Consider the following 26,211-nt stretch of genomic DNA (forward strand, 5'->3'; position numbering starts at 1 on the left):
TTCGGTCATTTTTTCTCTGAGGAAAATATTTCCTTTCAAGTAGCTGATACAAACCAAAATTTGCACTTCCTGACTAGTTACAACATAGGGCATAGGCCCCAACTTTTTATGCTGTATTGATACATACAACAATAGATGAACTAGCGATCGGCAGCAGGACAACATTTTTTGAATGCAAACCGCAACAGCTTCGCGATAAATGATCACTAGAACGAGTAGGATGCTACATCCAATTTCACACCAGACAAAATCTGTCATTTTTACATTGATTTAATGTCTGCAGACGTTGAATCAATGTAAAAATGACTGATTTTGCTGCCTGAGACATAGCAAAAATCTACCATTTTGTGTCGATTCAATGTCATCAGATGTTGAATGCACCCAAAAACAACATAATTTGCTACGTAGACGGAGCGTGCGTTTAGCTTTATGCGCTTGCAAACTGACTCAATGTTGCTTTTGAAAGTCGAAACCTCTGCAGTGAATTGTCGCGGCAGTCAACCGCTCGCTGTGAAAATGAACTTGAAGTCTCGGCACGACGTAAACACCAATCAACGCAACAAGGGCTGGTACAAACCGCATTGCGCACATGTGGAATAATCAACGCAACAACGGACTCGCGCAAACTGCATGACGCACACACGACCGTTGCCATAGAAACCTGATCAAAGACGGGAAAATGCGATCTTTTGTTTCATCTGCAACACGAAAACAGGTCAGTCATAAAGTTGAGAGCAGGTCAGTCATAAGTTGCGATATTGTAGTGAAAAGAAAACTATAATCAAACGTCTCTCCGTAACTATTTTTCAAGAGCTGTTTACGGATGTCAGCAACTTCTAAATTTATTCAAGGTGACGTGCTATTGAATTGATGTAAACGTGAATGATTTTACTTTCAACAGGTACATTTTCAAACGTATAATCAAGTTAGTATTTGCATTCCATTTTCAAGACATTGTCATTCCATTTACAGTATACCTTTTACTTTTTAGTAAACCTTTTCGTCTCTTGTTTCATGGTAATAAATCTAATTTGTTGCTAAACTTTATGTTGTGCTTAGCTTAAAGAGTCGCAGTCCATCAACCGCTAGTTTACGCAGACGCATGGCATGTGTTTGCTTAATGGAAGTGGTCAAGTTTTGTTTATAATAATTAACGATAGGTCGAACGTAGCGATAACTCCGAGTGTGGCAATAACAGCAATCCTAGTGTGAGTACATAATTATGTCATCCATCTGCGTGACATTTTGCTGAATTTACGTTGCTGCTAATGAAACACGCTTTGCCCCCACAGCCAAAAAAATAGTTAGGCGCCTATTAGCTACAAATTAAGTTTCGTTGAGAAATGTTGTCGTGTTTTATCTGACAAAACTTTCTTCAATGTTCATCAGCGAAACTCAACCTTGCAACACCCGATTTGACTATATTTTTTTCGGATATTTTGCTAAAAAATCGGTCAATAACCGATAAATGACCAAAAAAAAAACACAGCTTCAGCCTGTAAGTTAGTATTTTGAACAGATTGTTCAAAATATTTGTTTTACATCAAAACAACATTTTTCACAAAAAGATAGCCTACTGTACTCAAAACAGTCAAAGAATTTTTGATGTCAACAAAACCTTTGAATGTAATGTAAAGGCAAACCAAACGTGGTAGCCTATAGGTTTCATCAAAAGGAAATATGTTTGCAACCGCCTAATTGGTCAAGTTCAACTTCGGTATAGTAGCCTAGCTCCCGGTCAGCAAAAATTATCATTTTTACGTGTACAAAATCATAAAAGGAAACTTTTGCTCACTAGGTATAGCCCAGACAGCAAAATCCGTCATTTTTATACATATTGATTCAATGTCTGCAGACGTTGACTCAATATGTAGAATGTAAAATTGACGGATTTTGCTGTCTGGGAGGTTGTAACTGAAAAAAACATTTACAAAAGCCATTCGATTTGTTCAAAGAACCCAATTAGCCTAACAGTTCGTATTTACATTGATTCAATGTCTGAATACGTTGAAGCACTCAGTTGGCCTATCGTTTTTCTTTACATTGATTTCATGTCTGAACAGGTTGATTCATGTAAAAAAAAACTGTTTTGCTGACAGGCGCGCTTGTGAAGTCAATGGTCATTTCGTCGATCAATTGCAACACCGATTTGCTCCAACAGTGCTTCATGATTAACAATAGAGGTTAATGAGATAAAGTCTCAGCGAAAAAGTGTCAATAAAAAAAAAGACAATTAGGTCATGTTGACTGAGTTTAAATCCACAGTCAGCCCCAGTTTGTGTAGATACTGTAGATACGATTAAAATAGTGTAGGCTATGTCTTCGTAAGAAGTTAGGCAAGTCGGACAAATGATAGGAGCTATAATACGTAGAAACTAGTTTTATAGTTAAATGTTCTCTTTAGTTACAATTTTGATAGATTTGAATTTTTACATGTTTATTATCATCTTATTATCTGATGTATTGACCTAAAGTCTTATAGTTATGTATAATACAGAGTACAGACGAAATCGGTTAATAGTATACTGCTTAAACGTATCAATCGTTTATTTGAATCAAAACCTGAAATCCCAAACCAAATCCAATCTGATGTTAAGTAAAAACATCGGTTAAGCGCATACCGCTTAAAAGAATAAGTCGGATAAAAGTATCAGGATTTGCTTCTAGTTTGCATACTTCATTCATTTAATCGTATAATTATACCCGTTAGCAAAAAGAGAATGTCTCTTGTTTGCTTCGCATTATTGTCTGCAATGTTCAAAGGCGAAATGAAGCAAAGGTGAGACAGGCGCATGCGCTCAAAACAAAGACAAGTGTCTGTAATCCCAGCCATAATCTTATGTGCTAGACATCGCACTACAAAGAACCAATTTTCGCACAGCTGGGCTTCATCAAAACAAGCGCACACAAAAGGAATAATCACACTTAAGAAGTTTAAATGCTTTTGATGTCATCCGTCGGCGACTGGCCTTCCAAGGAATGGATATGGACAAATTATTTTGGCTTAAGAGGGAAGTGTTGGAAAGCATGTCCAAAAGTTTTTACCAGAAAACTTGGGAGAATTTTTTTTAAATTGCTGAAAAAAAGAAGCCTACTAAAATTAATTTGCGTTCTTCTGGTGACTATTTACTAGGTTACCTCGTGATGTTAAAGATGATAACTAGCTTTTTTTCCGACGTTTCGTCAGTCAGCACGACTGACTTTATCAAGGTGGCTAAAACAGGTTAATACAACCTGTTCAGCAACGATGGCACAACACAAAAACATACTGATAAAATGAGTAAAGTAAAGCAGCAAGAATCAGAATTAAAACACGCAACAAGATACCTAGAGGTTAAACTAAATGCAGTGAATGCCTAAAACCAGTAGGCTACTTCCCGCAGCGTAAATTTATCTATCTATTGGGCCACTGTCAAGACACGTTGAAAAGACATCAGACAAGATAGAAAGCAATGGGATTAGCAATAACAATGGTAGAAAAGACGCACTGAGAATGGAAAAGGTGAAGCTAAAGTTAAAGTAATTTGTTGTACACAGAGGGGAAATTCTGACCATCTTTTTGGTTAAGAGCATGTTGTGCCTTCTGGTTTATGTACCATTTTTCTGTGAACAATCTTTTTGTATAATCCTTTTCAGTTTTAAGAATGGTGGCGTTGGTCCAAGTAATTTTATGGTCTGAATTTATAGAGTGTTTGCAAAGAGCGGAATGCTCTGGACGTTGAAATTTAATAGCTCTTTGGTGCTCGTTGATTCTAGATTTAAGATCACGTTTTGTCTGTCCAATGTAGATTAAATCACAGTCATGACACGGAACTTGGTAGATCAATCCAGAAACTTCACCTTCTTTCATGGGGTCTTTAGCCGAGGGAAGGTATTTACCTATTGTCAGATAGGGTTTCATCGCAACCTTGATTCCTATGCCATAGAGGATACGCTGAATTTTGTCGGTTACCCCCCTTATGTAAGGAAGACAAGTAAAAGATTTATAAGGAGGAAGCGAAGGTTTCGGTTTGGGTCGCTGTATGCAAGCAAGTTTTCGTGGAAATCCGTTGAGCATTAAAGTGTTGTGAATGTTTTTCTTGTGGTGTGAACGTTCAGAATCATCCGTTATGTGTGTGTCCTAGTTAGGTAGCATCCTAGTTTGTGTCCTAGTTAGTTAGTTAGCTAGTTATCATCTTTAACATCACGAGGTAACCTAGTAAATAGTCACCAGAAGAACGCAAATTAATTTTATTACCAAATGCCTGGTGAACAGTCTCTCTCTGTTTTTACTACAAAAAGAAGCCTACTGTTGTGAAATGCAGTGCATAATTTCATTTGTGCAGTTTCGTTCAGTTGAAGAACATTGCAATATATATATTTTACCAGACAGCGCAAAAGACTTGAAAAAAAAACTTTGCGATTTCAAAACAATGTGTGTGAGCCGTGTGTTTCTATCATACCACTATTTTCGTGGGTCTGCTACTATTCGGCGAGTCCGATTCGGCGAGTCCGATTCGACTAGTCCGATTCGGCGAGTTCCCTATTCGGCGAGAGCCCTTTTCGGCGAGTGCCCTATTCGGCGAGTTTTTGAAATTTTTGAAAGGAAATTATCGTGTACGTAGCCTAATTATAATTGCCGTTTTTACATCGTTTTAACGTCGCTAAACGTTGAAATCGTGCAGAAAGGAATAAAAATAAAATGTTTGAACTATTAAATTAAAATTCGTCATGTCAGTTCAGTTATTTTTATTTCTGACCATCATATGAAAAACAATACACGTCAACATAGCAAAGGTAGAAGCGACAAAACGCGAACGTTAAAACGTGCTTGAATTCGTCATGTCAGTTCAGTTGTTTTTCTTTCTGATCATGATATCAAAAACAATACACGTCAACATAGCAAAGGTGTAGAAAAAGGTAGAAGCGACGATTTGTTCCAAGAACCCATTTAGCATAACATTTCATTTGTACTTTGATTCAACGTCTTAATACATTATCTTATAAATGCAACGTATCGTAGGGCTTCTGTGAATGTTTCTCAGTTTCAACGTATCCTAGTCAGCAAAAGCACCCTTTTCTACACGATTTCAACGTTTAGCGACGTTAAAACGATAGGCCACACATTTGGTTAGCCTTTTCATTCTGTTACTACAATGTAAAAATAAACTGTTAGGCTAACTGGGTTCTTGGAACAAACTTTTGCTGGTCGGGATAACTAGGCTACGGTAGCCTACCCGATAATTTCCTTTCAATCTAAGCTGTAGGAGTGTAGGTCACACATCTGTTGATCAACTAATCATTTTAACCATAGGCTCCACGCATATTTCCGCGTGGGAGCAACTTTTTATGCTGCATTGATACATAAAACAATAGATGAACTAGCGATCGGCAGCAGGAAAACATTTTTAAATGCAAACCGCAACAGCTTCGCAGTAAATAATCACTAGAACGAGTAGCGATGCTACAATCCCACCCCAGACAAAAAAATCTGTCATTTTTACGTTGATTTAACGTCTGCAGACGTTGAATCAATGTAAAAATGACTGATTTTGCTGCCTGTGACATAGCAAAAATCTACCATTTTGCGTCGATTCAATGTCATCAGATGTTGAATGCACCCAAAAACAACATAATTTGCTACGTTGACGCAGCGTGCGTTTAACTTAATGCGCTTGCAAATAGCCTCGCTGTCGCTTTCAAAAGTTGAAACCTCTGCAGAGAATTGTCGCGGCAGTGAATCGGTTGCTGTGAAAATGAACTTGAAGTCTCGGCCCGAGGTTACCACTAACCAACGTAACAAGGGCTGGTGCAAACCGCACTGCCCACAGTCGCACAAGCGGCATAATCAACACAACAATGGCCTCGCGCAAACTGCATGGCACACACACGTCCGTTGCCATAGAAACCCGATCAAAGGCGGGGAATATGCGCATGTTTTGTTTCATCTGCAACACGAAAATGGGCATATTACAGCGAATTGAAACTTGAAAGCTGGTCAGCCATATGTTGCGATATTGTAGCGAAAAGGGAGCAATGTCAAGTCGAAAACTTAATCAAACGTCTCTCTGTAACTATTTTTCAAGGGTTGTTTACGGATGTCAGCAACTTTTAAATTTATTAAAGGTGACGTGCTGTTGAATTGCTGTAAACATGAATGATTTTACTTTCAACAGGTATATTTTCAAGCATGTGATCAAGTTAGTATTTTCATTCCATTTACAGTATACCTTTTAGTAAACCTTTTCGTCTCTTGTTTCATGGTAATAAATCTAATTCGTTGCTAAACTTTATGTTGCGCTTAGCTTAAAGAGTCGCAGTCCATCAACCGCTAGCCAACGCAGACGCATAGCATGTGTTTTGGTCGAGCTTTGTTTATAATAATTAACGGTAGGTCGAACGTAGCGATAACTCCGAGTGTGGCAATAAAAGCAATCCTAGTGTGGCGACATAATTACGTCATCCATCTGCGTGACATTTCGCTGAATTTACGTTGCTGCTGATGAAACACGCTTTCACCCCCACGGCCAAAAAAATAGTTAGGCGCCTATGATTTTAACTATTCAAAAGTACTAACTTATAGACATAAACATGAGTTTTTTTGTAACATTTTCTTTGTTTTATTTTTCCTTCATATCTTAAATTTTTCTGAAGGTGATGCAACCTTGCCAAATTTCTTTCAACTCAATAACTTACTTCGGTCACAAGCACGTTTTAACGTTCACGTTTTGTCGCTTCTACCTTTGCTATGTTGACGTGTATTGTTTTTGATATGATGGTCAAAAATAAAAATAATTGAACTGACATGACGAATTTTAATTTAATAGTTCAAACATTTTATTTTTATTCCTTTCTGCACGATTTCAACGTTTAGCGACGTTAAAACGATGTAAAAACGGCAATTGCAATTAGGCTACGGTACCCGATAATTTCCTTTTAAAAATTTCAAAAACTCGCCGAATAGGGCACTCGCCGAAAAAGGCTCTCGCCGAATAGGGAACTCGCCGAATCGGACTAGTCGAATCGGACTCGCCGAATCGGACTCGCCGAAACGGGCCATTCCGATTTTCGTAGGCCACGTTCCATACTCAAAACTACACGGCTGGTAGGAGCTAAAAATAGTACGCTTGAATCAAAAACTTCAACAGTCGAAGTTCGCGTTGTGACGTCACAGAGATCGGTGAGATGAAAACAAGTCCGACTGCAGCAGTTTGCAGAAAAATGCTTTGATCATACCCGCTCAGCCAAGTCAGTAAAGCTGGTCTTTTTTACATTGTTTCAACGTCTGCAGATGATAAATCAATGTAAAAAGAACCAGTTTTGCTGGGTGGAACATACAGCCTAGTGTTAGGTAACGCAGAACTAGTAAACTCTTTAAAGTTTAACCAGAATTGTAAACAGTTGTAGGAAGCATCAGTTGTAATGTGCGTTGCAGCCTAGTCAGCACAGAGATCCTCAACAATTACGCCCATTCACAATAAACCTTTTTTTTAGTAAATTGGTTAAACGAATCAATCGTATAATCGTATCAAAACGTCTGGCAAGTAGGTGATTCGATTAACCGATTTCGTCTGTATTTGATTTTTCTATTCTTTTACTATATTACCTACTTTTTTAAGACTTTCATTATGAGGTAGGTGTGTGGTACAAGTAGCACCTTTGAACCCTGGGCAGTCGCCATGGATTGTTACACCATGGGTCTCGGGGAACACTGGTCTTGATCACACACCAAACTAACAAGTGGGTCCACGTCCCACCTCATGGGCAGCAACCTCGACGGGTTGGCTAAAACTTGTTAGAAATCCTGCTGCCTTGCAGGAAATACCTTTTAAGTAAAGACGAAACGTCGGAAAAAAAGCTAGTTATCATCTTTAACATCACGAGGTAACCTAGTAAATAGTCACCAGAAGAACGCAAATTAATTTTATTATTTTAAGTAAAGGTTAGGCCCACCGCCAATAACTGTGGTTAGCGTCAGGAAGGGCATCCGGCTGGAAAATCTATGCTCCAAAATATTATTTAAATGCAGCAAAAGCTAAAAATGGCCCCTAGTCCCCAGCAGCCCTTAGATGGGCAAGGGGTGAGAAGAATCTCTGGGTTCCAAGAAAACAAAAAAACATTGAAAAAAGATTATGGTGTTAGAATCGGATGCTGGAATGTGGGAAGTTTGTGTGGTAAAGGAACTGAAATATGTGAAGAACTAAGAAAAAGAAGGGTGAATATATGTTGCCAAGAGGAAGTAAGATGGAGGGGACAGTCAGCGCGGTTTTTAGGTGCCAATGGGAGGAGATATAAGTTATGGTGGTCAGGAAATAACACAGGAATCGGTGGTGTTGTTTTCTTGGTAAAAGAGGAATTATGTGAGAAAGTAATAGAAGTTAGAAGAAGGAGTGACAGAGTGATGACAATGGTACTTGCTTTTGAAGAGGAGGTAGTGAGGCTAATCTGTGCATATGCACCTCAAAGTGGTAGGGATTACTTAGAAAAGGAAAGTTTTTATGATGTTTTGGCAGAGGAATGGGATTTACGGAGTTCAAAAGAGTTGGTGTTTGGATTAGGAGATTTTAATGGACATGTTGGAAAACAAGCAAATGGGTTCGAGGGCATTCATGGAGGGTATGGTTTTGGGGAGAGAAACATGGAAGGAAGAATGCTACTTGAATTTTGTGATGAAAGGTAACTTTGTATTGCCAACACATGGTTTAAAAAGAAAGAGAAAAGGAAGGTGACTTACAGGTCAGGAGGACATGAGTCAGAAATTGATTTTATTGTGGTTGGGCAGGAACAGAGAAAGTACTTGAAGAATGTGAAAGTAATTCCGTGGGAGTTGCAGCATAGACTACTAGTAGGAGACTTAAATATAAAAAAGTGAAGAAAATTGTGAAGAAAGAACGAATTTTTGTGAGAAATGTGTGGAAACTGGAGGAAAAAGAAACGAGAATTAAGTTTGTGAAAAGAGCAAAAGAGCTGGTAAACATGAGTGCGCAGGACTTGTGGGCTTCATTTCAGAAAGGTGTCCTAGCAGCATGTGATGAAGTATGTGGGAAAAAGAAAGCGAGGAGGGATCGTGGAGACACATGGTCGTGGGATGAAGAGGTGAAGCATGCGATTTCACAGAAAAGAGATGCATACAAGCAATGGCGCAAAAATGGGTCAGAAGAGAGTAAAAAGAAGTATAAGAGTATGAAAAAGAAGGCAAAGAGGGTTGTTGCAACAGCTATGAAGAATGGTGCTGAGGAGGAACTTAATAAAATGGGGGAAAGCCAAAACAAAGTATTCAGACTCATAAAGCAAATGAAAAAGGATGGGAAAGATATTGTGGGGGGAAGATGTATAAGGAGTGGAGATGGGAAGTTGCATTTCAGCCCGGAAAGCAGAGGAGAAGTGTGGAAGGAACATATGGAAAATGTTATGAATATAAAGCAGTATAAAACTGTATAAAGCAGCCGGTCCATCAGAAGTGAGCGTAGAGATGATAAAAGCAAGTGGAGAGTTGGGAATTGAAGTAATGCTACAACTTAGCCAAAGGGTATTAGATGGAGAGGGAATGCCGGAGGAGTGGAAGCATAGTACTGTTGTTCCACTGTTCAAGAGAAAAGGGGATGTGAGAAGTTGCAGTGCATATAGAGGTGTAAAACTACTAGAGCATGGAATGAAAATTGTGGAGCGAATACTAGAAAAGAGGTTGATAACATTGGTGAAATTAAATGATATGCAGTTTGGATTTATGCCAGGCAAGGGTACAGTGGATGCTCTGTTTATATTGAGAAGAATGCAGGAGGAATACCGAGAGAAGCAGAGAGAAAGTTTAAGAAATGGAAAGAAGCATTTGAAACCAAGGGTATGAAGGTGAATCTTGAAAAAACAAAAGTGATGGTGAGTGGAGCAGAAGGAACAGTAGTTGAGAACAAAGTAGATCCCTGTGGAATATGTGGCAAGAGAGTGATGAGAAATTCAATGCAATGCAAGGAATGTGGAAAGTGGGTACATGCAAGATGTGCTAATGTCAAGAGAGCCACAACAAGATTGGCGAAGTGTTTTGTTTGTGGGAAATGCAGTAAAGGAAGGAATGAAGTGGATGGCCATGATGATGAGTTCTGCCATGGCATCGAAACAGTGACAGACTTCTGTTATCTGGGTGATCGGATAAATGGAAGTGGTGGATGTGAAGCAGCGGTGACAACAAGGGCAAGATTGGGCTGGGCAAAGTTCAGGGAATGTAGGGAAATGTTGCATGGCAGAAAATTTTCACTAAGGATGAAAGGAAAAGTATATCGGAGCTGTGTGCGGCCTGCAATGCTATATGGTAGCGAGACATGGGTATTGAGAGAGAGTGAACTGGCAATCCTGAGAAGAACGGAAAGGTCAATGGTGAAAGCAATGTGTGGAGTGAAAACGAGAAGGGAAAAAAGAACTGAAGAATTGTTGGATATGCTAGAGATGAGAGAGACCATAGACCAACTGGCAAGGGCAAATGGAGTAAGATGGTATGGACATGTGATAAGAAGGGAGGAAGGAAGTTTTCTTAGAAAGGCACTAGATCTAAAGGTGGATGGGAAGAGGAAACGCGGTCGTCCAAAAAGAACGTGGAAACAACAAGTGAAGGACGAATTTAAAAAAGTCGGACTGAAGGAGGAAGATGCAAGGGACAGGGTGACATGGAGAAAAAGGACAAAACAGATCTTTTCTTGGAGCAAAACAAATAATATACATCATAGGCGCCGACTCCAGGGGGCGGGCCCCCCCGTAAATTTAGCTCGGGGTGGCTGCCCCCGCAACTTGTTTAAAAAAAATCCTAAATCAAATGTTTCTAAGTGCAGATTTGCGTTAGTTTGACCTTCGTTGCGGATCGATCTCAATTAAAAGATCTACTCATTGCAACAAGAGCGCTGCTCCTGAAATAACAAAAGAAACAGAAGTTCGGTAGCTGATAAACGCCAGCATGGTGCCGTTGAAGCAAAGTAAAAATGATTGAAAAACGTTTTTCTTGATTTCTTCCGCTTTGTTTTTTCTTGGGAGTGTCAATAACGAGGTGCGGTTAGCTGTTTGCTTAGTTCAGTATCTACGCGTATTAAGAGATAAAGTTCAAATTGACCAGCATATAATTCGAAGTAGCCTACAGGCCTCGAAATTCGTTTTTGTTGACGGCGGACAAACGTGTTCGGTCGGAGCAGCTATCTCTTCGGACAAATTATTCTCTCGACGGACACACCAGTTTTAGCCGTCGATCGTCATGCTTAATCACTTCACCTTGATAATAATTCTTAGCCATTTCAGAACTATAACTACGGTTTTAGAAGGCTTTTTAAAAATTCAGTAAAGTCACTCTGAAAGGCTTTCATCAGACCAACGACTTGCGCTTGAAAAGTCAAAACGAGGTGTAGCTGGTCAAAACGTCACATAACTGATTAACTTCCACCGAACGAGGTCGTGTGGCTTATTGCGTCACAATGCTCTGGGCAGGAGTTGGAAAATTTCTACAACAACGCTACTATTTTCTGCTGTGCAAAGTTTCACAGGCTTTTTTCTTTAAGTTTATTTTTGCGTGTCATGTGAGCGAAAGTGAATTTTTCTTTGGTCTTTTCTTTCTTACTGTAATACCCAAACAACAAATTTTGTTGCATCTTGCTGTAATAGCCTACTCGTATAATCTAATTCAGTAACCAACCTTGCCGTATAATTATTACTCGGAGATTAAAGCCAGACATTGTGATGTAAAACTTAAACTAAATTTTGCGTGATTAGTGTAGAAGTAGGCTACCTGTACTCCTATCGATTCTTAGCGAAGAATTCACCTTTGTTACGCTGATTCAATGTCATCAATCGTTGAAACAATGTAAAAATCAAAAGTTTTCCTCCTTGAAAGGAAGCTAAGGGATACAGTATTCATATTTTCTAGATGCGCGCTGGAAAATATATTATCGCAATAATTGTTCATGCTATGCAATGACGGTTTGTATCGCTAGTTCCTGTGTTATTTCTCGGCGGACAAATATGACCGATCTAGATGGTACTTCCCGCGGACATCACATACTGTGAAGGCGGACATGTCCGATGTCCGCCGTGAATTTCGAGACCTGAGCCTACATTATACATCTTGGCGATAAACAATGGCAGATAGACGCAAACAAACGTCAATGCTGACAAACGAACATCAGCATTTTGAATGTAAGCAATCAGCTGGCTAGAAAGTTTGCCCCCCCCGGCAACTTTCAAAACCCGGCGCCTATGATATACATGTCCGGTAGGTACACAACTTAGCGTTTGATACTCCTTTGCTATCACGCAATCAGCGTGCGATTGAAAACTTAAGCGACTCTGATGTACGGTACATCTACATAACCTGTGCCCCAGACAGCAAACTCCGCTATTTTTATATTGATTCAAAGTCTGCAGACGTTGAATCAATTTAAAAATGACAGATGTTGCTGCCTTGGGCGATAATTCGCGGCCAAACGATAATCTGATTTTTGTGCTGTCATATTACTATTCGACAAACAAACGCTGAAATTTTGGTCGTTTGACAAGAAAGAAAAAATTGCAGCCCTGCTCTGGAACCATAAACAGTGTGCAATTTATTGTATCCTGTTGTATTTGTTTATTGATTTTAAATTGGTGTGCTACCAACACCAAACTTCATGGTTGTGTACCTCACTGGATGGCGCACCTCCCTGGTATGGACCTGCCCCAGCCGACTTGGGTCATGCTCAATAGAATTCGAACAGGAGTCGGCCGTTTCCACTTCAATATGTCAAGTGGCATTTGACTTCCTCATTAGTCTGTGCGTGGGCCGCAGAGATACAAACTGCTGACCATGTCGTTCTTAAATGCCCCATTTACAAGACACAAAATGGAAGGCATGGCATCGCATAACCGGACGAAGCTACACTCACCTGACTTTCCATCATATGCCCTGAAATCTGAACAATTCTGTCTCACATGAAAGAAGATTGATTTTAAACTGTTTTTATGTTTCTTTGTGCCATCACATAATATCACTGGATTATAAACTGAGATATCAACATGGAATTTCATTGGATATCAAACTGTAAAAACATGATTAGAGTTCATTGACCTTAAGGCGTTTTTTATGATGCTGCTGCTAAGAGGTGTTCAGCGTATTAAAGTTTGCTGCATAACTTACCAGGGTCTGCTACTATTCGGTGAGTCCGATTCGGTGAGAGCCTTTTTCGGTGAGAGCCCTATTCGGTGATTTTTTTTTTAAATTATCGGGTACCGTAGCCTAATTATCATTGCCGCTTTTACATCGTTTTAACGTCGCTAAACCTTGAAATAAGACCCTAACCCGTAACCCCTACCACCTAACCTTAACCCTACCCCCTAACCTCTACCCCCTAACCCTATAACGGCAATGATAATTAGGCTACGGTACCCAGTAATTAAAAAAAAATCACCGAATAGGGCTCTCACCGAATAGGGAACTCACCGAAACGGGCCATTCCGAAGCTACCAAGCCTGATCAACATCCTTCAGTTTCCAGCATCTTAAAAATGAAAACTAAAATACTTTTAAATCATTTTTATTCATTGTACCCCCAAAATGTTTCTGGCACCACCACAAATTTTGATTAAATTTCCCTATGGGTTTAAGGCTCATTCCAGTTTGACTAAATTCTTACTCAGTTCAGCAGTTCAGTGATTAAAACTAAAGAACAGCAAAACCATTTCAAGAACTACAGATGTCCCGTTAGTTAAAAATGCTTGTCCCAATAATGCACACCATTAATGAAGCAGCTACTGACATATTTTGTGAGATGAATTCAAACTATGATCACAACTTCTTGATATTTAGGCTACACAATACTAACTTGCAATTGAACAGAATTCATGCAGTCAATTAGCAGGCCTTTGAACTTAAACCTGTGTGCAATTTTGATGATTTCTCCCATGTCCGGTTAGTCACGATACATTTTTTTGGAAACACATACCACATTTTATATTTTCCTACCGTGTTTATTATTTCTCAAATACATGTAAATGTTGTTAAAACGACACATTAAGTGATATTTGGAATTGCCCTTTAGCCTACCTCAATTCGAAGCTTTTCCGTTAATGCACGAATTTTCTCGCCAGGATCATCTGCAGGTTGTTTGTCTGAAACAAATTATTTAATTTTTCACAAAACGTTTAAACAAAAACACATCAAAAAAGATATTTACCTATCCAACCAGGGTTGTAAATGTAGACTCTGTAGAGGATAGTTTTTTTTTATCAAAAAGTCCTATTTGTTTTGGTGGATAAATGTAAAACTTTTGTTTTATATAATTGAGCTGCCTGCACATCAACTTATGTATTTTTAATAAAAGTAATTTGCGTTCTTCTGGTGACTATTTACTAGGTTACCTCCTGATGTTAAAGATGATAACTAGCTTTTGTATTTCCGACGTTTCGTCGTGCTGACTGACGAAACGTCGGAAATACAAAAGCTAGTTATCATCTTTAACATCAGGAGGTAACCTAGTAAATAGTCACCAGAAGAACGCAAATTACTTTTATTATAAAATGCCTGGTGAACAGTCTCTCTCTGTTTTTATGTATTTTTATTAACACTTTTATTAACTTATGTATTTTTCTCTTATGGTTATAAGCAAATTGTACGTAAACACTTAAACAGTTGTATGTAAAACAATTGTTCGTAAACAGTTGTTGGTGAAATGAAATCCATAAAACAATTCTTTGTAAAGCATGTCTACGTATACATCAAATCTCAATTGCATGCACAAAGAAATGGTTTGGAAAGAATTGTTTTACAAAGAATTAATTTTATGAAGACTTGTTTACGAAGAATTGCTTACGAAGAATTGTTTTACGAAGAACTGTTTACGAAGAAAACGCCGGACACCTTCTCTTATGCCATGTGAAAATATATTTACATAGACCATTGAATAGGAAAGTAATGCTTTTTTTGTTTTTTATATATTTATCCTGCATTGCGGGAAAGTGGACTTGAGCGCTATGCATCGGTGTACGGCACGCCTTCCGTCGTACACCTGACCCACGCTGCAGCCGACGGCAATGTTTGTTTCCGGTTGTCTACTCTACTTATGACTTAAATTTGGTACTACCCATTACTCGAAATCGATCACTGGGTAGAGGCAATTATCGTAAAGTTTCTTGCCCAGAGAAACAACAGCAAGTGCGGGTGGCTGGAGTCGAACATGCAGGCTCTTGACTGCAAGCCCACCGAGCTAACCACTCGGCCACTGCTGCCGACTAATAGATATCTACAGAAACTTAACAAACATGAAAACACAAAATACATTTTTGAAAGATGCTTTTTTTAATTAACCCTACCTTAATATGGGGTCATTTCATATCAACTCAGCCACCCATGTATAATTGTATTATGGCACCTCTCTGATTTTGCTGAAAAGTTGTCACACTATACCCTAAGCCAGGGGTCGGCAACCTTTCTTCAGTCGCGGGCCAAAACAAAACTGCGCAGATGTCAACGGGCCGTACAAGTTTTCCATTTGCACTTCCGTTTTCTTTACTTTTCATAATATTGTTAAAGTTGGCGTTCTTATCAGAGTATCTCCATATTTAGCTACTATAGGCTTATATAGATTAATATAAAGAAAAATAGTAACAATTGGTAACGAAAAACACCAAGTACTTTATTTATTGACAGCACAACATTAATGTGATATTTGATGTTGTTTCCTGCTAGAAAGTTTCTGAAGGTCAGGTGATAGGTTGGATGAGGCAAGAATCATAACATCTTGCAAGTGGTCATCAGTAAGTTGTGTTCTCAACTTGCCGTTAAATATACGGTTAATTGACTATTACTAACGCAACTCATGTAGCCTGCAACTAGCATGCAGTAAATAGGCTAATATAACCGGACTTCAAGGTGAAACTGCCAAGTACCTTGATGCTACCTTCTGCAAGCTTAAGCTAAATTTTGCCCCAAACCTAGTTTACTATAACAAAGCGACCCGTGATCGATAGGTCGCGGGTACAAAGGCGCTTTGTGATAATTTCCTATGCTTGGTGGATTCTAACAAGTAGCAAATTCTTCAAAGACAAGAATCACTTGTTAAAAAAAACGGAAAAATGGAACTGGGAGTAAATTATAACTCTAAACAATAAAGTAATTTAAAAGTCTGGACCGGCTGTCACTAAAAAGGCCAATTCCTGCTTCCTAAGCTACACATATTTCTAAATTATCAACCTTCAAACAAACTAATTCTTAAAACTTCAAATCTATCAAACTATCTGTCAGGCCTGCAACGTCGCTCTCTCTAAAATGCAGTTCGCAGAGAAAGAATATCAAGGAAATTCAAAATGGCGACAATGCCCTAACTAAGCATTGTTGCGGCATAAGTACACAGGCTACGTGATTACAAGTGAGCGTTACGGATAAATATGGAAAAGTAAAAATTGCAAAAGTTTTACATAACATTTAGTAATCTTAATTCTGTTATGTAAAACCAAATGGCAGCATAAAATAATGGGATGTTCGTTTTGGCCCGCCAACTACAATTTGCAAAAATGCTGCGGGCCGGATAATTTTGCTTGGCGGGCCGGATCCGGCCCGCGGGCCGTAGGTTGCCGACCCCTGCCCTAAGCTATCAAACGAAAGAATCCTAAGTTTTAGATCAATATCTCAAACGGTTTTCCCATGGCGACCATTTGAATTTCGTGCGCTACCCTAGTTTTTGACTTGGGGGGGGGTAGCGAATAGCAATTTCAGCCATTTTCAGTGCCCCATATCTTTTATTGTAATTGTGGTAGAAGACTAAAAATTGCTGTGCTAGTTCATTATAAACTATACTACACAATTTAATAAGAAAAAACAACATCTCTTGATGCATAAGTGTTAGGTGAGTCTTCAAACTCCTGTTTTTTGCCTCGTATAAGTGATTTTTTCAATTTTCAAATGCTTCTACCACCCAAACCAATCAAAATATTTCTCTAAAACCTAATTATTTGTAATATTTGGAAACTTTTCTTCTGCCAACTTGAATTTTGGAGTTGTAGTGCCATTAATAGAGATCTTATGGGGGTCTGAAAACCCTATCAGGCAGAAATGGCCCTTTTTTACCCCTATGTTTAGAGCCCCAAATGACCGCGTGGGCCTTTCATGGTCATGCTGAAATTTATACCAGACAAACACATACATTTATTCTTTCATTTCATGAAATAAAATCTTTGAGTATCAAACTCTTTCACTATAAATTTTATGTTTTTAAAATGTAACATTTTGGTCATTTTTGGCAAATAATGTCCTTAATGTAGGTCAGAGAAAATTCAACAATGATTTATCATGAAAACAGTGAAAATAGGTAGGTACTATACTTAGTGATCATAAACATTGGAATGCTGACACTGTTGACCATTAATTTATGTTCAAAATGATGCTTGTACCTCTTCTCACCCATAAAAAAGTACCCACCTGCAATCAATAAGCTATGATGTAGAAATAAAATTGTAGGAAAAGATCTCTACGTTTTCAAAAAATAAATTGTTTTCAGTTTGCACTATAATTCTGCATTATGTAAAATGCCTACCTAGCTCAAATCAATATTCCAATTGTGCAGTTGTTGGTACACCACTCTCACCAAGCAGTGAACAATGCTTAGGTTCCTGTAGATAGGTCCATTTAGGAGTATTTTGTACAGATACAAAAAAGATTTTGTAACTGTAAAAGTGAATGGAGAAAAGGTACAAATGCAAAAGAGGATTCTTCTCATCAACTTAAGGGACTTGCATATAGCTTTTAAGCACCACACAAATGAACAAATTGGTTTCTCCAAGTTTTGTGAACTTCGGCCAAAGTGGTGTCTACCAGACTGCCAGTGAACAGTTCAGGTATGCATTCTGTTTGTGTGTGTGAGTCACATCAAAATGCTCAATTACTCATCCAAGATTTCCAAGTCAAGAAAATTACAAGGAGTTATTGCAACACTTGATCTGCAGCACAAATGAAAGGAAATGTTGAATGCATGATCCATCTTTGTGACACATGCCCAGGAAAGGAAGGATTGCAACCTTAAACAATATATTTGAAAAAAAAAGACTTTGATGTTGATGATCCATTTCTTACAAACAATGGGTGCACACTGACAGGACAACACTTGTGTCCATGCAAAATTCAGTCCAGGAATTTATAGAAACAGTGTGTTTATTATTTGATTATTTGCGACAACATCACTTCATTATGAAAGCACAGGCGTCTTTTCTGAAATCACTGAAGGAAGAAGTTACACCTGCTACAGCAATTGTTCTCTTGGACTTTTCAGAGAACTATAGTTTTATTGTCCAAGATGCTGTGCAAGGTCATCACTGGGATAACAGCCAAGCAACCCTTCATTCATTTGTGGTTTACTACAAAAATGCACAGAAACTAAAGTGCCTCAGCCTGTCCGTAATTTCCGATTGCCTTAAGCACGACACAACTGCAGTTCATTGTTTTCTATCACGTTTGTTACCTCATTTAAAACAGTTTATCCCGAATCTGCACAAAGTAATCTATTTTTGCGATGGTGCAGCTTCACAATATAAAAATTATAAGAACTTCTCTAACATGTGCTATCACAAACATGACTTTGGCATTTCTGCTGATAGCACTTTTTTGCCACTTTGCATGGGAAAAGCCCATGTGACGGAATTGGAGGCACTGTCAAGCGTCTGACAGCACGTGCAAGTCTTCAGGCCCCCATGCAAACCATATTTTGATGATGATGAATGGGCTACAACAAACATCAAAAACATTCAGTTCTTCTTCATTAGTGCAGACGATGTTAAAACAAATGAAGAAGAGTATGAATTGGAGAGACATTATGCCTCGACAAAAACTATTAGGGGAACACGTTCACACCATTGCTTTATTCCAATTTTCATCAATATAGTACGAATGAAAAGAATGTCACAAGATTCAATATTCACTGACATCAGTGCAGAACAAATCTGTGATGCAAAACATTTGGATGAAGAACGCTTGCTTTCAGATCAATCAAAAATCTCAACTCTGTTCCAACCAGGAATATAATACATTGCCTGTATCTATGATGATGGGTTCATTGGAAATATTATTGAACGTTCAGATAAACATGGTGATGTTTTCGTAAAATTCATGAAGCGTGTAAACAACATTTTGATGTGGCAGCCAGACCAAAGACAGATGTCTTGGTGAGTGTCATTCCAACATATAATTTGTTGTGTTGATGTACCAGAAACCTACGGACACAGTACTCGAAAATACAAACTTAACCAAAATGATTATGAAAATGTTCTGACACTACTTCCACAGTTTCCTAGTCAATGGATGATAGATAAGCTGATTGGAGCTATGCATTTGGTGATATTTCAAAAATAAAATTTGGTAACGGACAGACATTGATACGAAAATCTTTATATTTGAAGACCACAAGAGCCCCAGCTCCACAATATTCAGCGTGTTAAAACTACTAAGTATGATGGTTTGTGTATGAAAAAATTTTGGATCTGGTTTCAGTATTACCAATTTTACGGACTATTAAAATAAAGTAACGGACAGACAGATAGAACTGGAAAAAACTACTAGTCAGACTTCACATGCGCTTTCTATCTAAATTCAGATCCCAAACCCAATAGTTCAATGTTTTTTTTAATTTGAGATCTACCCCACATCTTAAAAGTAGTATTTTTTGCTAATCCCTGATGCAGTGTTTGCGCAATAATTACTTTAAAACCTTGATATAAAGTAACGGAAAGACATTACAAAAAGTAACGGACAGACACTATCTCATTTCTGAATTTATTTGTTACACTGAACCAAAGTGCTGAAAAAAATGTTTATTTCCGAATAGGATTCTAATAAATACGTTTTAATAAAGGCTAATTAGAACACAGTTATACTGCATAATTTACATATATACTATACCAATTCTGCACATGTTTGAACCAAAGTATGTAAACACTCGGCTTTAATTTTTTGATATTTAGTTTTAAAATGTGGCACAGCTATTTTCAGTCATAGTAAGTTACAACACAGTAGTTTAACATTCATGAACTGCATGTAACAAATAACACTTTTAACAGGTATAACGAATTACTACAAAATAAATGCAATATTAATCGGCTACTCGTTTGAACAAATTATTTGCAATTCATGCAATCTAAAATCCTGCAATTCGGCATTTTAATTTATTGAAATTTTAGGTTTGTTAGTCACAGCACAACATACGCGAGGTAAAAAGTATTGTTCAACTCCACAACTCAAAAGAACACTAAACTAAATTTAAAATGCAACAATAACCTTACAGAAACAAAAACGCAGGGTATTGTCTGATCTCTTCAGAAATTATTTGGTAAAACTACCATTCAACGTTTTATAGGCAGAGAAAACTTTTTCTCGAACCGTTGAAAATTTCATGAACAGATCACCGCTTCAATGCGTGATGGAAATCTACAGGTAAATCTGCATCAGGCATTGCAGAGTGCAAAAAACAGTGTTGCAGAACACGTTTTCGAATATTAAATTCTAAACGCGTTCTGTAACACTGTTTTTTGCACCCTGCAATGCCTGATGCAGATTTACCTGCAGATTTCCATCACGCATTCAAGCGGTGATCTGATCATGAAACTTGCAACGGTTTGAGAAAAAGTTTTCTCTGCCTATAAAACGTTGAATGGTAGTTTTATCAAATATTTCTAAAAACTTTCTTGGTTTCGTATTATCTTCACAAATTATCCCCAAATGTGATGAAGTTCTGGTATGCTAAAGGAAACATTTCTCTCTCCTCCAGGAATAAGGCGTGGAGTGGCTATAGCCTGCACAACATCACTCATAGGGTAATCGTGGATGTCCTCATCCTTTGGCCATCTCCATGTTGATCCTGATATATTGGCTTTGGAAAAACATTTGACAGTTACTCTCTCTTCACTTGCAAGCAATACTTTTCCAGGAAACAGGCTTCCCTCATACTTTATAACCACAAATGAATCAACAGGATATACAACAGAAGTAAAAGCAAATGATTTTGAAGCAAATGGGGTTTCTGATAGAGAAGTTGTATAAAAATTTAGAACACATTTATCCACAGCTACTTCTCTTTTAACATAATGCACTTTTAAAGTCCCATACACATACTGCGCCTTCTCTCTGGACTCATTGTGCAAACTGAGGTCAAGGTTTTTTACATATTTAACTTTGATTCCTGGACAGACAGCATCTCCACATTCGGCAAACTTTTGTGCTGAGTTGATAACAATCTGCTTGCCTAATACACGTCGATACACTGCATGTTTTACAGTGCCGCCAAGTCCATCCACAGGCCCTTTTCCATGATTGGCCTCAAAGAAGTGCCACTCAATTAGAAGATTAATGTCGAATTTTGTTAATAGGAAGAAGGCAAACTGACTTCCACAGCCATCTGACCAAAACTTGACATGATTGAAGTTGATGCCTTCTTCTTTTAAACAAGAAATAATCAACTTGTTTAATGCAAAACTGACGTCACAACTGTGGTCATTTTCGTCTGTCACCAAAACATAGTTTTTACAAACTATACCAATATCTGCTTTAGCATAAACACACACCGTATATAATGAAAACTGTCCTTGACCATAAAATGCTGCTTTAATTTCGTTTTGCTGTTTGTTTTTATAATTTTCAGAGTAGTCAACATGAACAACTATTTCATCACCAGTAAGTTCATTAATTTGCCGTTTATATTCTTGACTTTGCACACGTTTCCGATAGAAACGTTTCCGATAGAAGTGAATCTTTAAATCTTGTATGGCAGTCTCAAAATCTACAAGCTCCTCTCCAGACTTTTCATGCAGTATCTTGTCGTAATATTTATCACCCTTTTTCCATTGATAATAGGGAACACTTTCGAAGTTTGTCATCAAATCAGCATCTATACTGGGACACTTATTGCACATGCCTTTAGAGCAAGCTTCAGTCAATGGAGTGCAAGCTATCTTTTGAATTAAGTCATGGCATTTTGTTGGAAAACACAAATTAGCCGCTTTGTTGATACCTTCACACATTAGCTCCATATTTTCACAATCTGGGCAAAGACATGCAACTTGTGGTATGTTACTGTGAATAATGTAGTCCCTTTTTGATTTTATGTAACGGTACATGGTAGAAAATTTGATCGCAGACAATTCAGGGTCTTCATTATTTGTTAGAATGGAATGCAACTCCCTAAAGGTCCACAAAACGTATTTTTTTGGCTTGAAAATTTTTTCTCCGGTTTCATTTTTTCCTACATAAATTTGGTTGTTTCTTCCTGGAAGTGTGTAGCCAGGGCTGCGATTTTTGCTTTTTTCGGTGACGAGGTCACTCGCCGTATTAAAGACTTGTTGATGGTGAAGTTGTCTATTTCATATCCAAGGCTCTTTGCTGTTTCAGCAAGGACACATGTAGCAGAGCGATCACTCACTTTTGTGCGATCTAAAGTAGCAGCCATTGTAGGGGTTACAAGAGACATTCGTGCTCTCTTTTGTTTAGGTGAGGACAGATGATCCGATTTCAGTGAATTAGGAGTAAAAGTTGTATCATTTTCAGGTACAGATTCAATAGAAGCCGTGATGATACTCACTGATAAAACCTCACCCGCTCGTCTCTGATTCTCAAAATGTCCTGTTTGATTCTGTTTCTCTGTGGTTACTCGATCTTTCTTCATTACGGGCCAAAGTCATATGTTTTTTAGCCATGATACTTCTTCGCCCTTTCTCTCTTTGAGCGATTAAAAACTCACAGTCTTCTTGAATTTGCATTAGTTCCAAGTCATTTGGATGTGCTATATCAAACAATCTGCCCAAGTCTTCAGGAAATTTAGTTTTAGTTTTCTTTATTTTTCTTCGCTTTCTGCCAGTTGTTCACAAGTTTTTCAATTGTAACAATCATTTTTTTTTCAATTGTCAAGGAATTTTCACTCTTTTCCAGAAATCTAATACCATGTCAGATAGTACAGAGGAACTCTCTATAACCTTCTTTTTTCCACACAATGCAAGTAGAAATAAACTTGCAGAACTGCTCTTTTTGATGGCAGCTTTACTCCAGTGAGACAACGTTTGTAGATGCCTACGAGCCATATCTCATCTTGATGATGACCAACTGTCTTTGAAGTCATAAATTTGAAGAATTCAATACAATGCTAATACTTGAAGTACACCTTTTCCTGGAGAAATAATAAAATTTATGTCACATAAATTTGCATTCAAGCCTATTGCTGTTAGCTTGTGCCATTAAAATAACTTCAAAAAATTCATAAAAATCGCCAAAGTCCTTGAATTTTCCACAATTTTCACAGTCCCCAAGCAAGCTCATTTCATTACCCAGTGATCCCAAAATAGGTTTAAATAGTGTTTAAGACCTTTCATCTGTCATAGAAAGTTGTGTTTGAGCATTTATTATCCATTACTGGCATTAAAATATTTTCTCAAAAAATTATGAAAATTGCCAAATTTCTTGAATTTTCCAGATTTTTAATGTGCGGTAGCACGTTCTAAATTTTTTCCGATTTGGATGAAATTTTTTTGTAGGTGTTTTTTCATCATATGTAACAATAATCAGGGGTAGCCCATTCAATTTTCAAAAAAAAAAAATTTAAGGACCACCCTATTGTCCATGTTTCGCATCCGTAAGTTGCAATTGGGAATATCATAGTTTTGATCAGCTTCTTTTTTGTTTCTAATTTTATATCCTTGCTCTTCCAAATGCTATTCATTCCAACAAATGCATTTCTTCCCAGCGCTATTCTTCTCCTTATCTCTGGTGAGTTATTAGAATCCCAGCTTATTTTTGAGCCTAAAAATATGAATTCATTTACTGTTTCAATTGAACAATGCCCAAGAAGAAATTGACGTTTGTTTTACATTAAATCGACATCTAGCGACTTTGAATTATCATAAAATAACGTTAATTGTTCAACCAGGTACCGGTAACAAATTAATATCTCACTGCGAGATGATTGCCTCGATTTACGTTTACACTAACATAATTTCGGCACAATTGAGATACTGCAAGCAAACACGAGTCTGTTTGATAAAGAACTAGCTGTCAGAATCGGAATCATAAGACGCTGTATGGGATGATGAAGCTGTCGCATCGTCACTAAAATACTTGAAGACGCAAAACTGCCCGTTCATGAACGCGCAATGCCATATGATCAGAAGCATTATTTTTCTTTTCTGCCGAAGAACCGTATATCCAATTTTGTACTACTTTTTTAACTTGACCCCCGTAGCTTTTCTAATTCCGATTTGTTTCCGTCATAAAATTCTTTACAAATTTTGAAAAATACCACACTAACTTTTCCTTCTGTTTGATAATCTATAGCAGGTAAATTCTACTTTTTAACTGTAGCCTATCTTTCACGATGATTTATATTCGCAACGACACCGGTAAACAATAAGCATTCGATGAAAAAATAACTTTTGCGTAACAATAAGCCGGTATTAATAAGGTTGCAAACTTTTTACAGTTCACAAGAGCATTGTCAGCGCATAAAATAGCTTGCGTGATGCTCTGGGCTACCGCCGTGTGACACGCGATGAAGAAGCGCATAAAATTTCGTTTGATTAAACATTAAAGCATACGGCAATTGTCGCAGCAATCCAAGGTGTGCTGACTTGGCGACGGCAATGTTTTTGCCGTCATAGATGGAATCACTCAACCAGCGTGCGATTAAAAACTTAATGTAAGTGACTCTGATACCACACAACTTATGCGGTAACTCGCGGCCAAACGCTTATAATCTGACTTTTGTGACGTCATACTATTCGACAAACAAGCGTAGAATTTGGTCGTTCGACAAGAAAGAAAAAATCGCAGCCCTGTGTGTAGCTAATTGTATTTGTGGTCAAAAACGAATCCAATTTTTCTTTTGTCTCGTCCGTCAAAAATTTTGGCCTTCCTCGGACTGGATTTTTTGTAAAGATTGTTGCTTTCGTCCAAGAGGAGATCAGCCGCTTTTTTTTTGGTGTTGCCTCTATACACTCTTCAAACAACGCCTTTGCTATGTATTTTCGCCGATTGTTTTCTCTGGGCAGACTTTTTCTTGCTTTGCTTAGACTTCTGTGGAGTGCAGGAAATGTCATCTTCACTACAGTAGAATGTGATGGTTGTAAGCTATTCTTCTCTCTGAGTTTCTTCCTGTTGGCAGACTGTTCAGCGACCCATTGCTTATATATTTTTGAGTTTCTGTCTACTTTTTTGCTTTCGTATTATATCTGTTAGTCTCCGTTCTTCTATACTTTGCCTTTCTCTGTAGTTACGTTGTTTTTCTGCATTAGATAATTTTGTTTCTCCAAGTGGTTTTCTACCCTTGTTCAGGTTGGTTGTTAATAAGCGAGATTATAATTGACTATTTATTGCTATAATTTGTTTAAGGATAGAAATTCTGTATAGATCTTAAAGTGCCTGCAATCAAGGACATTTTCAATATAAAAAGTCTGTCTAGAAAATAACTGCTTTGTCCAAAGGAATTTTATGTTGTACTGGTTACTATTCTTGTTCCCTGGTCTTACATTGCCACAGATGCACACCAGTACAATGAGTACATCTACTGGTATGCATAAAACTGTACTGTGCTCATTGCAACTGTTAAAAGAACCTGGCACCTGCATTTGCAATGCTTTCATCTCAACTACTCTCTGAGCACAGCTAATGACTGTAATTGCTAGCTGTATCCTGATGAAGATTATTACATAACTGTTGTACAATTTGCATTGTTTGTTGATAATGACTATGGTCATTGAACAATGACTATTGTGTACATATTGAATGTGCAATTACATTAATCTCTTAGGCCTATCCTAGCACACAGCCAGGGTGGGGCAGAGCAACAAATAGCAGAAGGGCTTACAGGGTGGGAATCTCCCGGGAATGTTTTGAGTTTGAGGTAACTTTTGAAACATTTTCATTAATCAGTGAGCATATTTTCAATATTAGTTTTCAACAAATGTCAATGACATTTGCAGAAAGTAACCAACAATTGTTAGAACAAACATCTTTGATATTTCCCTCATCAAAACATGCTGTTCATTAACGAACCACAATAATGGAAATTTTTTTTTAATAAAAAAACATTTTTTTTGATAAAAAAAAATTTACATATATATTTTTTTACTTCAATTTTTTATTTATGAAGGGGGGGGGTCTAATGGGTTAGGACTAGTTCCCTCCCTCCCTTTCTGACTACATACCTAGTCATCTCGACAGGCTTGGTGTTTTAAGCCCTATGTACAATCTACAAAAATTCATGAAAAA

General features: G+C 37.8%; 1 protein-coding gene across 3 annotated transcripts in view; it reads right to left on the bottom strand.

Moving 5' to 3' along the window:
• Positions 1 to 26,211, bottom strand: part of LOC145774195 (uncharacterized) — a 73,160-nt gene that overhangs the window by 32,651 nt on the left and 14,298 nt on the right. For all 3 annotated transcript variants that reach the window (XM_082585370.1, XM_082585368.1, XM_082585369.1), the window contains one exon: positions 14,029 to 14,093. In XM_082585370.1, the coding sequence (XP_082441496.1) occupies positions 14,029 to 14,093 (65 nt within the window). The remainder of the gene's footprint in view (positions 1 to 14,028; positions 14,094 to 26,211) is intronic.

This window comes from Aplidium turbinatum, chromosome 7, assembly GCF_918807975.1.
Source record: "Aplidium turbinatum chromosome 7, kaAplTurb1.1, whole genome shotgun sequence".
In the NCBI taxonomy this organism is placed as follows: Eukaryota; Metazoa; Chordata; class Ascidiacea; order Aplousobranchia; family Polyclinidae; genus Aplidium; species Aplidium turbinatum.